Raw genomic sequence first — 15,475 nt, 5'->3', positions numbered from 1 at the left:
GCTGTAGTGTAAATGTCCCTCCTTTCTTACACCTGTTGATGCTTTGCATCCCCCAAACCCAGTAAAGACCCTGCCCCATCCTCCTTGCACTGCCATTCTGCAGGCCCCGTGCAGCTGGTCCAGGACATGAACTGAGCTGGGGTCTAGGAGGCTTTGTTTCCAAGTCTTGCCTCTCCACTTCCTGCTCTTCATCTTCCCATGTCCTTCGTTAATTAGTCTCACTCTCAGCTTTGCACAGCAGCCGTGGAGGAGGACAAAGGTGTCCCCCGCCACATAGGTGGACACCCTGGCCAGAAAGCAGGGGGCCATCCTGCTTCATCTGCCTCTGTTGCATCCCTACCAGCTGCTGGAGTCTTCTGGGAGTCGGACCCTTTCTTTCTGTGGCTTGGTGTTGCTCTGCCAGAGGTTGTTGTCTGAGTATGGAGCAGCCTTTGTCCTGCAGCCCTGGGGGCCTAACCTAGTTCACACCCTGCCTTGTCCCCATTCCTCCCATCTACTTCTGCTGTCCTGCAGCAGATGTTTATGCAGTGTGGGATCTCTCAGCGTGGGCTTGGCAGGGGCCGTCCGGTCAGCAGCTGCAGATCTTGCATGTTCAATCATCCAGACGGAGGAGGAAACTCTCAGGCTCACACATGTGTGCTCCTTGCCCTGTTTGCAGTAGCAGAATCACAGAAGCATAGATGAGCGGGGACATCCAGAGCTCAGCCCCCTGCCTGGGGCAGGATCAGCCCTGTCCAAACTATCCCAGGCAAATCCATAATCCCTGACACAATGCAGACAACACACCTGGACCTGCCACAGGGGAACCGTGGCAGCCAAAGTCCTGCTGCAATAAAAGGTTGTTAATATATGCTCAAGAGCTCTCAGGTAGTGCCATGGCCCCTGCTGCAGAAGGCAACCCCCCCCGGTCCATACCAATCTGATCAGGGTAAAATTTCCTCCCGAGATTGGCCTGGCCCTGAGCGGAGAGGCAAGTCCCTCAAGCCAGGAACCTCGGGGTTTAAGTCCTAGCAGGACCATTGGCACAGCCCAGCCAAAATCCCCAGCGCCGGCTGCAGCCAGCACTTAGTGCCTCTGAGGAAGGCTTAAAAACACCCTGACGTGCAGCAGCAAGGTGGGGAGGGAGCAAAACCCAGAAGTGTGGGAAATACTGGTATCCAGCTGCTCTGAGTCCTAAGTCCTGACTGCAATTGGGTTTTTAGCCCTGTTGGACCCTCAGCAGCCTAAAAACCCAGCAGATCTGTGGGGCTGCTCTGACCATAAATTTGCCCTGGAGCTTTCACAAGAGCGGACGAGGAGGGGATCCCAGCGCTGGGTCTGGCTCCTTGCTGGGCATTTTGCCGCAGGCATGGTTATGGGGTCAGCTTGCATGTGCTTTACTGACAAAGAGGGGCCCTGACCTGGCAGAGATGGGTGCAGATGTTGAGTGTCGCAGCTGGGAGTGGAGCTGCTGACTTTACTTGTGTGTTGAGTGAAGCTGTTGGGGATGTGGAGGTGTCGCAGGTCTCCCATTGGGCTGGCCCCCAAAGGGCACATGGCATTGCAGTACTCAGCCAAACTGCATGGCTCTTAATCTCCAGCTCTGGCTTTTACTTCTGGAAGTTTTTTTGTTCCTGGGAGCATTGGCTCAGAGGGCAGCTGTCCCACCAACCCGTGTCAAGGCAGAGCCACGATCCTATGGCTTTCTTCAGCCCTGATGTTGATGGGCATTTTGCCTGCAAGCAAATATACCTGAGAGTATCTGACTATAAAATGTAAAGGTGCAGCACGTGGTTGCTGACGCCTTCAGAAACATGGCTGGCACTTTGTGGTAGACTTGTGTTTTGATGTCCCCACATAGCAGGGGAAAAAGAGCATGTGTGTGCATGCACAGGTGTGCATGAAACACTTCTGTACAATCCTTGACAGCATAATTGCCCACACGAGGCCTGCTCATCAAATAGGCCAACCCATGAATACCCCGTGCCCTCTAATTCATTTCATTTTGCTTTACCTGCAGGGAGCTCATCATGAAGCTGAAGTCTCATGGCAGCTTCTACAGCAGCTTACCGGAGTACATCTGCAGCCACAGGTCGGCCGTTCAGAACGACACCCTGTGCTGGAATGGGCAGGAGATCACGGAGAGGTAAGACGTGACCTGCTGCTCCTACCTTGGCCGCAGCTCGTGGGCAGGGAAAAGCGCCTGCGGAATTGAGGCCCGTTGCACTTATGACTCTCTTCGGCTGTTGGGGTTTAACCGAGCTTTGCTGACCATCTCTGTTGTTCAGAGGTGCCTCCTCCAAGCACCTGTGCTGCTCTGGGTGGGTGCCTGTGGGTGGGTAGGTGCCTTCACGTAGGCTCATTAGTGCTGCCAAGTGATGAGGCAATTTGCCCGACCCCCTGCTTAATTAGTTAGCCGCCAGGCTGGGCAGCAGTGGCACGTTCCTGCCCTTGGGTGCTGCAGCTGGGATGCTGACCTTGCTCAGTGCACCAGCCATCCAGGCATGTCACAGGCTAGGTGTCCAGTGGAGGAAGGGGTACACAGCTGCTCAGTATGGAAACGAGGCAGCCACGAGCCCGTGGAAAGAGCAGGACGGGTGTTGACTAGCTGGAAAGAGCTGAGGAGCAATGTCTTGACACAACAGTGCTGCTAACCGGAAAGGACTCCCTAGGTTTAAGTAACTCCTCCGTGCAGCGCTGTTCCTGTGGTAGTCTTGCCCCAAGGCAAACAGGTCCTGCCCCACCTCTTGGTAAAGTGCTGTCATAGTGCCTACTACATGCAGCTTCTCTGCAAAAACTGGTCATCTGTCTGCTCTAGATGTAGGCTTTGTTTCCTTTGGTGTACAAGCCCGATGAAGGTGACATAGTAGAGGGTCCCAGACCCTGGATTTCTGTAATAACACCATTGTGTTTACGTCAGCTTGATAAAACTGGACCTCTCAGCTCATCTCTAGGACGAGCCGGTAAAATTAAAAAGATGACAAATGCTAGGTGGGCGTCCTACCAACTCAGAGCTGTTCTTGCCCAATCTTACCCTGCCCCCATACTTTTATGTATTAAATATATTCCTCTTTTCTCTGGATGCTGTGACAATTACCTGTGAAACTAATGAGGAATGACAAATGAAGGGTTAGTTTTACAATGGAAAGACAATGTTAATGGAAAAATAGCTTTTCTTGCAAAAGTCAGCTCCCAGAAACATTCATGAATTTGCACAGGCGACATGGAGAAGCTTATTATAATTCTCTTCTGATAACTCTACTTTTCAAACCATCCTTTGCTATTAAAATAGTTTACATCAGGGGAAAAATGGTAGAAATAAAATCAAGAAATGGCAAAGATAATGTAAGGTATTCATTATGGCTTCTTCCTGGTGAGTAACCTCAGGAAATAATTAACCTGCACTTGCAATACGGACCGGGAACACTGAAGGAACCAGAAAATGGTATCAGAGTGTTTTTTAAAAATTATTCCAGCATTGAAGATTTAATGCATAGTAATATATAGCTACTTTGCCTCCAGGGGAAAAAAAAAGTGCTCTCTTGTCCAGACTGGGCTTTTTTTGGGAAAACCTTTTAGTTTTCCTGCCTAATGCAGTGTACAGTTAAAAGGGGGTTTGTCTGAATATTGTCTCACTGCCTTTTAATTAAAAAATAACACCACAAAATATTGTGGGTTGTGACTGATCTTAGTGGATCAGAATTCACACCCGCGATTCTTGGTCCGGCTGATGGAGAAGTCCGATCAAGGCCAGCAGTAGAGGCCTGTGCTGTCGATTCAAGTGATCTGGGTTCAGCCTCAGATGGATGAAACAGTTGATGGATGCATGTGGTTTCATAGCGTGAGTTTTTTGTGCCCACTCCCATGTATCTTTAATAAAACTCCTTCTTAAAAGGAGCTCTGAGGTTGCAAAGTGAAACTTTCCAGTTGGAGAAACCAAAGCTGCCACATACCCTTCTTTTGGTCCCTGATATGTGTATGCATCACAGACCAGTCTTGAGTTTCTGGCTACTTGTCCTCCAGTGCGCTGCTCAGTTAGCAGGATGGATGCTGAAGGGGGGGAAAGGCTGCTGGAGTGGGACCCTGGAGGAGGAGGTGAAGAGGCGATGTGATGCTGAGCAAGGCTGCATCAGGCTAGTGGCCAAAGGGGCTACATGCAAACTGAATGGGCTGCCTGAATTCTGGTGCAGACGGGCTGGGATTTGCAACCTGGGCTTGCTTTTAGCAGACCTCTTGCATGCACTTTTGATTCCAGCAGCATCCAAATCCAGGATTGGGCTTCGTCGTGCTAGGGATTGCCTGTCCAAGTAACAAGGGAGCTCGTGGTGCTGTGTAAGGCACACCAGGCAGCCGAAACAGGCCTGCCATGGCGGGGGGGAGGAGAGCAGCCAAGTGAGTAGACTGGAGCTGAAAGCCAAAGCTTCAGCCCGCCTGGCCATGAAGGCAGTAATGAGACAAACAGCCTTGTGTAGCTCTCCTGAAGGGAGCTCGCTTTTTTTCTTCCTCCCACTCCGTTCTGTCAAACAGGCATCTCCTCTGCCAGCTCGCATGAAATATTAATAATAACCCTCTTCCCAACCAGATGTTTAAATCCTTTGCTCCGAGCCAGTGACAGCAGCCCAGCCCGGGTGATGAGTGTGAAAAACCTGATCCTCCTTGCAGAGATGTAGTCAGCATGCTCGGCGGGTGGGGGGAGGCCCAGCTGCTCTGTGTAGAAAAAGTCTTGCTAATTATGCTTGAAGCTGTATGGAGAGCACAGGGGCTGCCTGCCTCCATCCAAGGGGCAAGGTAATCCCGGGGTGTAAAAGCCGGAGAGTTCATGGAAGAAACAGATGCTGATATTTCATTGTGCACCGATTCCCTTCCTTTCTGCTTCCAGCTTTTAGCACATGCAACCGCAGCATTCCCCAGGGCGATTCCCTGGCTGCAGCTTAGTTGAGCAGGATGCTCTGTACTTCCACTGGGGCAATCGCCCAGAAAAACCAGTGATAAAAATGAACAAACAACCCCCTAACCACGCCACCTCCATTGACAGGTTGCACTTTATAATGAAAACACATGCACAGCTAAAACATTTAGTGCTAAAACATTTTGCACTAAAACAGGCTGTACTGGTTAAGTGCTGTGATGGAGCTGTTCAAAAAGTAGCTAGTGCCTTTTTTTTTGTTGTTGGGGTTTTTTTTTTTTTTGATTGACTGCCTCTTTTTTTGTTCGTGTGAAGGGGATTAATGTACCCAGTTTGCAGTACTAAAAAGCCAGAAAAAACAAGGGGAAATGATAATTTTTTCATCTTGAGCTTGAGATGCCCTAGAGGAGCCTGCTTTTCAGGTGGCAGTTGCTCAACCTTTTCTGAGAATTAGGCCCCATTAAGGTATCTTGTTGGGAATGCAAAAATCACTAGTTGCTTTTTAAGACCTTGACTTATATTTCTCCGAAGCGGTCAAACAAGCAGTGCTCAGCTGTGCGCGGCATTACAGTCGGGGGTTTGAAAACTTCCATTGTGACTTTATCCGTATGCTGGACTGATGCTCGCTTGTGATCTTTCCCAGACCTGGCTTCCAGCTTGTGCGGAGACCGTGTTTCATAAATCACTGGCGACAGTTTCAGGATATTGGCCATGTTTACCTCTTGGTCATGTGGCCAACTAACCACGGTGATGGACGATCAAAGAATGTCCTGAGCTTTTAGAGGTGGAAAAGTTAGAATTTCCCCTTGTTTTTTTGGCTTTTTAGTGCTGCACACTGAGTACGTGATTCCCCTTGTCGCATATTCCTGGCTGAAATGTAGAGCAGGCTTTCCTCTCTACACTTAATGTGCTATGTGCACCCCGAGGCCTCTGCCCGAACTTCACAAGTCCTAGCAGAAGCCTAGTAAAGCACTGGAACGGGTTACCCAGAGAGGTCGTGGCGTCTCCATCCTTGGAGGTTTTGCAGATTTGGGTAGACAGAGCCTTGTCTGGGATGATGGAGTTGGGCCTGGTCTGGCTCGGAACAAGGGGTCGGACTAGATGTGACCTCCTGAGGTCCCTTCCCACCTCATTTTCTATGATTCTGTGATTGTATTTGGCTATCACATTGCCAAACAAGCTGGGATGGGATGAGAGACATTTTCAGTCCCTGCAACCTTGGAGTCTTCTTTTTTTTGTTTTAGTGGCTGTTCAGACTCGTATTTGAACCTCAGGCAAGGGAAATCTTTTGAAAGCATCTAATCCTCAGTAACACCGGTGCATTTGTGTTGACAAAAGCCTCAAAGCCACTCCTGGGTTGTTGTTTTTTTGTTTTGTTTTTTTTGTTTCCTTACTCCAGGTCAATTAAACCCATAGGTGGCTTTTCGAAGTGTCTAAGAGCTCTGAGAGTCTAGGCATCGTTCACGGGAGAGGGTTAGTGGGAGGTGATGCTCTTTGAGGGTTGTGATGAGCACCATGCAGAGATGATGAATTTATTTATATCATAGGGCTGCAGGGAGGCAGCCTCCCTGCATTTTGTATGCAATTCTCTCAGATTTGTGGTCAGGGTAATGGCCCCATCTTTAATGCAGTCTCGTAGAGCGAATTCTTCCAGAAGGGATCCCAAGGGCCTATTCACTGTCGCCCTTCTCCATCGTTGAGGATTCCCAGGTCATTCAAACACATCTCTCATCCTGTTTTGAGCAGCACAACTCCGCAACCTTGCCCTGTTAACCCATGCAAGGCCCAGCTCATCTTATGATCCTAATGTTTAACATAAATTGCCCTTTTTGCACTGTAAACCCATCCTTTTTTGTTTTCTTCCTCTGGGCTACTCCTTCTTCTGTCCTATTGATAGCATTGCTTGAAGTATTTGCAGACAACCAACGTGTCCCTCCTCTTGTAGGCTGAAGGCCCTTGCCTTTTCTATTGGCTCTCATTTTCCAAATCTACCATTTTATTTTCCCCACTCTTTCTCTCTCTCTTTTTTAAGCTCCCTTAAGCCCAGGTGGTGTGTGCAATTATACCCTGTTGTTGAGACTCGTAGCCAGGGCTCTTTGAAGAGTCTTGTGTGTAGCCAAGAGAGGGGTCTGATCACAGTTTGGGGAACCAGGAGGCCCCACGTTGCAACCCCAGCTCGAGGTTAGCTCCTTATTTGCCCCCAGGCATTGGTATCAATGGGATCATGGGTATCCTGGAGGAGTTTCTCATCAGGTATAAGTCTTTCCAGCTCTGTTAAAGTCAAAGGAGCTTGGTTTATTTATGCCATGTGAGAACCTGGCCCAGCAAGGAGCCGTCTCTGAGTAATGGATGAATACATTACTGTGCTGATGACCAGCACCATAAAGCATAAATGCTTGTTGTTCCCACTGGCTAGCCGGCATTACTCATCCCGCTATGCATATTTCATTATTGCTCCCTATGTTATGTTCTTCAGGCTTCTTTATCGAGTCTGACTTCATAGGCTTCAGCCCATCGTCAAGGTTGTCCATCCATTGAGAAGTACTTCTCCTTCTGGCCCTGATATGTTGCCGCTTACTTTCCTGGTGGACTTCCCTTGCACAGAGGAGACAGTCCAAAGAAGGGCAGTGAGGAGGATGAGGGGGAAGGAGGGGCTTCCCTAGGAGGAGATGCTAAGGAGGCCAGGCCTGCTCAGCTCAGAAAAGAGATGCTTGAGTGGGGAGATGAGAAGGGTTTACAAAATACAAAATGCTGAAGAGAAAGTCGAGAGGGATTGATTCTCGACTCTCTCGTACTGTACAAGACCGAGGGGACACAGCATGAAACTAGCAGGCAGTAAGTTTAAACCAAACCCAAGGAAGTTATTTTTCACCCAGTGTGTCATGAAAGTGTGAAGCTCCCTGCTACCGGATGTGGTGGGAGCCGGATTCCCAAAGGGATGGGACACATCCTTGGAGAAAAGGGGCATCAGTCCCAATTGAGCAGGGGAGTGGAGGGCACGGCTTATGAATCAAAACTTCCTAGACCTCAAATGTTGGAGGCTGCAAGTGGGAGAGGAACAGGGGGAAAAACCTTTTCAGCATCCACTCTATGCTGCCAGGTGACAGAAGAGACTGGGCGAGATGGACCTAAGGTCTGACCCAGTAAATGGCAATTCTTATATTCTCATGCACAGTTTTATGACACCATAAAACTGCTTGTGAGCTGTTACAAATGACATATATGGTGCTGAGGTCAGTAACCTTCCAAGGGAGGTAATTTTCTAGCTAGGTGCCATGGCGAGGAGCGGGCCAGCTATGCAGTGCCTATCCAGTTAGAGAACATGTACTGGAAAAATGAGAAATCAAGTGTTAAACACTCCCCTGTAATGTTCTGCTAAAATGTGTTGCATGTTGATGGGAAGTGCAAGATCCACTGTCTGCGATGAGTTTATTATGAATGAGCCTATTGGATGCGGTGCCTGTGTTTGCCTGAGACGGTACTTAATGATCCAGTGGATCCCTTCCCGTCCAGTACTCCTTATAGAAAAAGTAAAGTTTTTTATGCGTAGTATTGAGATTTCTCAGCATTTAATTTTAAAAGCTTGTGAAAAATCCAGGTTCTCTGAGTTTAAGAGGAATCTTCTTTTCCTTTTCAAGCTCTTCTGAACAGTGTTGCAGCCATGTTTAGCCTTTGCAAAACTTTTCATCCAGCCCAGAACATGTCCCCCTGTTCCCGAGCTGTACAGGGCAGGTCTTTGCCTTAACCTAAGTCATCTGCAGGACTTTTGATCTTTGCTCCTTTTGTGCACTTTCCAAGTTTAATATGTTTTTTGCACCTTGCCAAACTCTCCCAATTTTGCTTCTCACGGGGAAGAAGTTTCACATTTCCGTTTTATTGCCAACCTATTGTGGTTTCTTTATCATACAAATCACAAACAAAGCAAGCATGATTGGAAGCAAGAGAGAAAAATGAGATGCTGTAATGTTGTAACAAAGGCGATTCCATGCCAATAATAAACCTCCAACTCATGAAAGCATACCGTTATTTCTGCAAATGTTACAGAATATCACATAAAACAGAGTCCCAGAAGGCTAGGGGATTTTATAACTTTTCAGACGCATAAAACAGTTTCATAGCATAAGAGACCTTTAATAAAGGGGATAGTAGGCAAATGTAATAGGTTGTTCAGTGGCTCTAATTGCTTCCAGAGTATTTGAGGAATGAAGGTCATGGATCTAGATATATTCAGCACGCTTGTTGGTCTAATGTCTGGGCAACTTTTCCCATGCTAATGTGTCTCAAACGTCAGTGAGGAAAAGTAGACTGAAACAATAGCAGATTGGGACAAACTCTTGTGAGTTTTTGGTGAATCTTACAGCTGTTGGAGTTTTTTCCGAAATCCCCGGCTGCTGGGGTCGAGTTATGACATGAGGATCTCAGTTCTCATTCCAAAAAGAAAGAAAAGTAAGGCTTGCTGATCCGTGAGTGCATGGTAGGCATGTAAGGATGGCTGACCTGTGTTTTTTTGGCGGGTCTGCAAAACTTCCTTGGGTTGGCTGGTTGCGACACCAGGCAGCTGCTATTAGCAAGGCGGTTGAAGGGGGTCTCCTTCCTGCTGCTCCATCTTTGGACACTTGAAGTTGGCAATAATGTGCTCCCCCAGGAAAGAGGGGTTGTGTTTAAAGATGCTGGATTAGGTCCTCAGTTGTTGTAAACGGACCTGGCTCTGTGGACTTCAAGAGGCTGTTGGGCTAAGCCCAAGCTCTGATTGTCCACAGTCACGAGAGTCCAGCTCAGCCCCTTATATCCAACAGGTACGAAGCTGCCGAATTCAAAGACCAGCGCAGCGGTAACAAACCAGGGTTCAGTCCGAGGATCTATGCAGAGGGGTCTTCAGGGCTCCTGGTAGAGTCACAATTCATACGACAGTGATTTGAAAGATTGTAGAGATGGGGGGAAATGTTTAGAGTTGAAATCCCCACAAGAGATTCTGGCTCATGTCAGTACCTTGAGGTGGTCATCTCCACGGGCATGGCGTCACATGGGGGCCACTTCCCTGGGATGATCGCTGCACAAATGCCCAACTCCTTGCTGAAACCAGTATTACCAGCTTTGAGTCAGTGATCCTCAAGCACTAACTTTGCCAGACTGGATGCTATGGGTGCATGCAGACCTCGAGAAAACAGATGCCAGCATCCCGCTTGGAGGAGCTAGTGGCTAGACTCCAGTGGAAACTCAACCAAGCACCAGCCTGCTTTGAAGGGACGCATCTTGCCCTCAATGCAGGGAAGAGAGGGCAGAGGAAGGAAAAGGAGATAAATCCCAGCCTACAGCCTGCTTTCCCCCGTGGAAAGACTTGCAACTTCCGCTGAGGGATCTGCGACTCCTGGATTGGACTCCTCAAGACCCATCGATGAGCCATGGTGGGGATCAGCCTCAAATTGAGGGACTGCCAACAATGACGGATGGGTGGTCTTTGGCGTGAGCTTCTCCATCACAACACAAATGAACTTTTCTCATTGTAATCCTGAGAGGCGTCTTGACCAGGCCAAGGCAGGCTTGGGGAATCAGCAACATAAATGATGCCAACACGGTGAGCACTTTTGGCTGAAACCTGAACAATGCTTATGATGTGAGGCTGGGGCACCTGTGCTCATGTCACCCGTGTCGCGTCGCTTTTCCTTCCCTTCCTAGCTCTTTCTCAGCACTGTGCTCAATAACGGTTGCATTTAGCCAGCCATGATAAAAACGCAACTGTCAGTTTGGGACTGGAAAGGCAGCTGAAAGCAAAGCTTTAAGTATACCTGCAACACTGGGTACAAGTTTGCCAGGTCTCGGAGGGCAGAAACACTGGTCTGTGCTTCATAACAGCTGAATTTAAGGGGCTGAGCTGGACTCTTGTTACTGTGGGCACTGGTCCATGCTTCTCTGTTGCTGAACTTGCAAAGGGAAGGCACCAGAGAGTCTGTATTTTTTGATTTTCCTGGGTGTGTCTCTGTGGATGCATCTGGTTTGGTCTTAAAGGAATCAGGACTGGGTTTTTAGAACAAGAGCAACAGACGCTCTCGTCTAGTCCTTTTCTCTGAACAGGACAGTTATTGCTGTCTTTAACATCATCCTACAGGACTGTCTCCTTATGAACAACTCTGCAGCAAATGGGGAAGGAAATAGGGGATGTCGTTTAAAATAAAAACCTTGCCTAGCAATTTATGTTTCCAAAGGTTCAGCTGGGTTCTTTTTTCTGTCTTTTCCCATAAGTTTCTGGGTTGTGCTTGACTTGGGGCTGGGCAGGCCAAGGTCTCTTGTAGTCAAAAGCCAAATTTCACTGTTGTAGTGTGACGTGGGCACATTAATACCTTTGTGATTATGAGCCTCCTGTGCCATCAGAAAAATCATAACGGGACTGCTCCCAGAAGGCAGAGCACTTCTCAGTATTAGTGGTAATTACAGGTGCTGATCTCTCAGGCGTGATCCCTAATCTATTAACCAGGTAAACAAATGCCCTTTCCTTAAAATGTTTTCCCACATTTGCGGTGGATCCAGTTGTAGTTACATTTTGTCCCCTTTTAGGAAAAACAACTCCGATGACCAGCCAAAACGTGAGACGTGCATGTGGTTAGCCGGGACCCCAGTTTCCTCTCTAGCAGGCTTGACGCATGCAGCTGTACATGAATCAATACTTTGTAGCTGGGAGGCAAGCATACATTAATTGGTATTTGAATGAAAAGGTTACTTCCCTTTTTTTCATATGTGATTCTTTCCGTTTGACTTTACAGGATTACTTTCTGTAAACCACACGTCGCGCTACAGTAATTTGTCTGCAAACGTAGCGTGGCTAAGTCAGCCCTACTGGTCTGCATTTCAGTGCTCATGCAGATCCTAATTCGGGGAGGAACCTCACAGCACTGCTATGCATCTTGCCATATTTTTTAGGGCTCCCTCGTTGTCTTGGTTCCTGTGCCCTGTAATGAAAATCTGGAAGGAAAGCAGTTAAAGTTGGAAGGACAAAGCTGTCCAGAAGAAATGGGGATCAGGAGGAAATCCCTTAGTTTGGTTTAGTATTAAAGATTCGTGGCTCACGAATGAAAGAGGAATATGGAGGATGTGGTATTTTGCAAGGCCACACATAGCCATAGCCAGCAGGGTAATACTTTTTTTGGGTAATTATCTGCCAGGCAGTTCTAAGGGACAAGCATTTATCAGCGCATTTTGCAAGACATTACATTTATCCTTTGCATTGACTTTGTCACCAGTTGTAGCTTGCACCCCAGTTTGGAGGGTCCTTGGAAATCTCTTGCACCTGGATACCTCTGCATAAGCCGGGTGTCTGCTGCCTGCCACCGCTCGACCGCAGCTTGCCCAGGCAGCGCAGGACCGTGGTGCAGTCAGCCTCAGTAGTGCAATGCTAAAAGTTCCCCTGTTCAACATCACCCCAAAGGACTGGCTGGTGAGCACAAAGCCTGTAAGCCAAGATGATGCCACGTTGCCTTGGTCATCTGCTTGGCCACGTGCACACTCATCGGCACTCTGAAAACCGTGGCCGTGCCATGGAGTTGAATGGAAAGACGAGAAAGCAGCAACTGGGAGAAGGCTTTGGGTGTTCCGTGATGCGGTCTGAAGAACGAGGGCTTCTTGCTGGTGCTCTGCCCGTGCATCTCTCTGTCGTGCCTCTGCGTGCAGGCTGGATTTAGGACCTCATGAAGATCTCCAACCACTGCTGGCTGTCAAGTGCCAGAGCTGGTGCCAGCTGCCTGTTTCTGGGATGCCTGACATTTCAGGAATGCTCCCTCCACCTGGTCAGGAGCTAAATTACACTTGTGGCCTTTGTGCCTTTGAAATGCTGGATGCTGATGGGAACCTGTCCAGTCAGGTCCCTCCAGTGCCCCCAGGCTTCCTGAAAGCCTGCCTTCTCTGACTGGGATGGCTTTCAAGTCTGCTTTTCATTTTCATCGATTTTAGATGGATTGTGAGAGAGCCAAAGTCTCCATCCTGGGAGATATGTGCATATGCTGGATCTGCATTTGTGACTCTAAGGTCATTTCCTGTTGAATCTGTTAATGCTAATGCATGCATAGTTTTCCTTTATTTCTGAATATATTTTGTATCTGGCAGCACTTTTCCCCATGTTAGTGGCTGCAGTCCTCTATTTATCCAGCATAACACATACTGTACTCCATCCAGCCCTTGCAATCTATGAATCCAGCCCAGTCTAGCAAAGCATGTTAAGCCCAGTGGTGAAAATTTCCAGAAGTATCTTGGGAGCCCAAGTCCTCTGTCTGCTTGGGAGCAGGGCCACAAGCCAGCACCTGGTCGCTTCTCCCCACCGGGATGACCTGGGGAGCCCTGGAAGGAAAGTGCATTTTAAGGAAAGGGCATTTGTTGGGTGTTTCCCTCCAATCTTCAATCCTTGCTCTTGCATTTTCCTGCAGGGAAGGGGTGGGGATTGGTCCGGCTCTTATGGCACATCTGCAGTATTGTAGGTGGGGGCACAGTGAAGCCAGTTGTGTCTGCTGTGGATGCCCTACCTCCTGGCCTGAATGTAAAGTCATCCCCTGCCTGGAGCTGGAAGCGCGCAGGTCAGCACACTCTTTGGGGATAACGCATCAGTGCACATCTGCACTAAGACAGATGCTTTGCATCTCTCTGGGGTGGCAGGGCCTTCCCTTGCATGGTCCTGGGGTGGGGAGATGTCATTCTTTCCCTTGGTGTCACTAATCGGGTAAACGCTCTTGGACTCTCCATGCTCGGTAACTCATCTTACTGACCCTTATTACTGGACCCCCTGGCCTATCGCATCCCTTTGGGTCATTCTTGCATGGCACTCTGTAGTCCAGAGAGGGTCTGATTTTGCAACTGCTGCACAGAGAAAACGAGAAAAAATTGCATCTTCACCAGAACATCTCTGTGCTTTCTAGATCTGTGGAAGTTTAACCCTAGAAGTTCGGAAAACTTTATTTTTCCCCCCTAGCAATAACGCCTCTTTGTTTCTCAAAACTGAATTTGCAGAATAACCAGAAATTTCTCAGGGCATCCAACAAGTGAAGCCTAACTAATACTCACCGTTAACGTGGCTTGTAGCTGATGAGAAATTCGTTCTTCCCCAGCTGGTCTAATGGGCAGGTGTGTGAGTGCCTTGGGGCTGAACACAGTTTTGCACATGCGTGAGATTAAGAATGGTTGTTTGTTTGGAGGGGCAGGATTTGTGTGTCTAATTTGCCCGAGATACGCTTGTAATAGTGCAGTCTTTCCACAAGATGGTGCTCGGGGAGTATTGATTCTCATGTCGCTGCAGGCCAAGCATTTACTTAGGAACGCATGGTGTACCAACCTCCTTTCAAATCATGATCTCTCTGGCCCAGCCCGTAATTGCTGTGCTAGAGTAATTCAAAATTCGCCATAATCCTACAGGTTTTAGGGCAGAAACTGCATTGTTGGCTTGGATGGAAAAGCTGTAGTGTGCTGTGTTCAACCTCAGTTTTAAGGAGCAAATAATCACAAACTCCGCTGCAGTTTGGAGTTGAGGCCTAGAGGGAGCCTTTGAGATCATGCAGTTTGACATCTCTTAATACCATAGGTCCTTGAATGGTATCTTAATACCATAAGTCCCATAGGATCCCTATATTGAATCCAATATCTTGTGTTTGGTCAGAGTGAAGTCAAGAATGCTTTCAAAAGGGCACCCGGGCTGGAAATGCAGAGACTCCAAGAGATGGAGAGTCCACTACTTGGCTTTTGGCTGTATTAAAACACTGTTCTTTTGAATGGGCTTGTTTTACTGATAGCAAGGTATGACAGCACTCCTCCCACTGCTCACTACTCTCTTGGTCTTTGCAGTGATATATTTACTTCTGGATTGTCTATTAAAACGCTGAATGGAGTTGGGCCTCATACCAACCCATGCTGAACCCCCCAGAGATGCCGTCTTTCAAGGGTGGTTCCCGATGGATGGTGATTTTTTTTTTTATATAAGCCAGTTCATAATCTATTCAGTTTGTAATCTGTTGAACTGTATAGTTAATCATTTTTAAATCAAAATGCTGTGCAGTACTAAGTCTAGTAGTCCCTTATAAAAGTCCAAAGCATAGCACATCTACCAACCCAACATACAAGCTCAAAAAAAAAAAAGTGAAATCAGGTTTATTTGGCAACACCTATTTTCTATAAACCATGTTGCATTCATCATATTCATAATACTACATTTATTTTATTCATGGCCCTTAATGCTTTATTAATAAAAGCCTGCATCAGCGTATCCAGTCTTTTGCAAAGGATGGATATGATGCTAACAAGTCTTTAGTCCTCCAGGTCTCCCTGTTTTGATCTTCTTGAATATGGGCCCACAGTTAGCAGTCTTCCAGTCTTTTCCTGCAGCTGCCAAGATTTCTAGCAGATGAATGTCAGCAGGCCAGATATCTTCAGTCATCTTTTTTATGTTGGTGTTGTTTTATCTGTGACTGTTTGTTTAAAAAGTTTTCAGTAGCAGATGTTATTAATAAATGTTGCTTAACATCCTTCTTGGTTACTAATGGCCTGGAAAGTACGTCTTCGTCCTCATGTGATGTGGGTATGTGGTCCAGTTCCTTTGCAGAGAAAGAATGGAAATATTTA

The 15,475-nt window shown here is 47.7% G+C and overlaps 1 protein-coding gene across 1 annotated transcript in view; it reads left to right on the top strand.

Moving 5' to 3' along the window:
* GPC3 (glypican 3) overlaps positions 1 to 15,475 on the top strand; it is a gene marked incomplete at its 5' end in the record, with an annotated part of 211,097 nt that overhangs the window by 135,856 nt on the left and 59,766 nt on the right. Inside the window, one exon of the mRNA XM_019536170.1 lies at positions 2,000 to 2,125. Within this exon, the coding sequence (XP_019391715.1) occupies positions 2,000 to 2,125 (126 nt within the window). The remainder of the gene's footprint in view (positions 1 to 1,999; positions 2,126 to 15,475) is intronic.

The sequence above is a fragment of the Crocodylus porosus genome, unplaced genomic scaffold (genome assembly GCF_001723895.1).
Source record: "Crocodylus porosus isolate Cpor-Errol unplaced genomic scaffold, CroPor_comp1, whole genome shotgun sequence".
NCBI lineage: Eukaryota > Metazoa > Chordata > Crocodylia > Crocodylidae > Crocodylus > Crocodylus porosus.
This window is presented reverse-complemented; position numbering and strand designations above follow the sequence as displayed.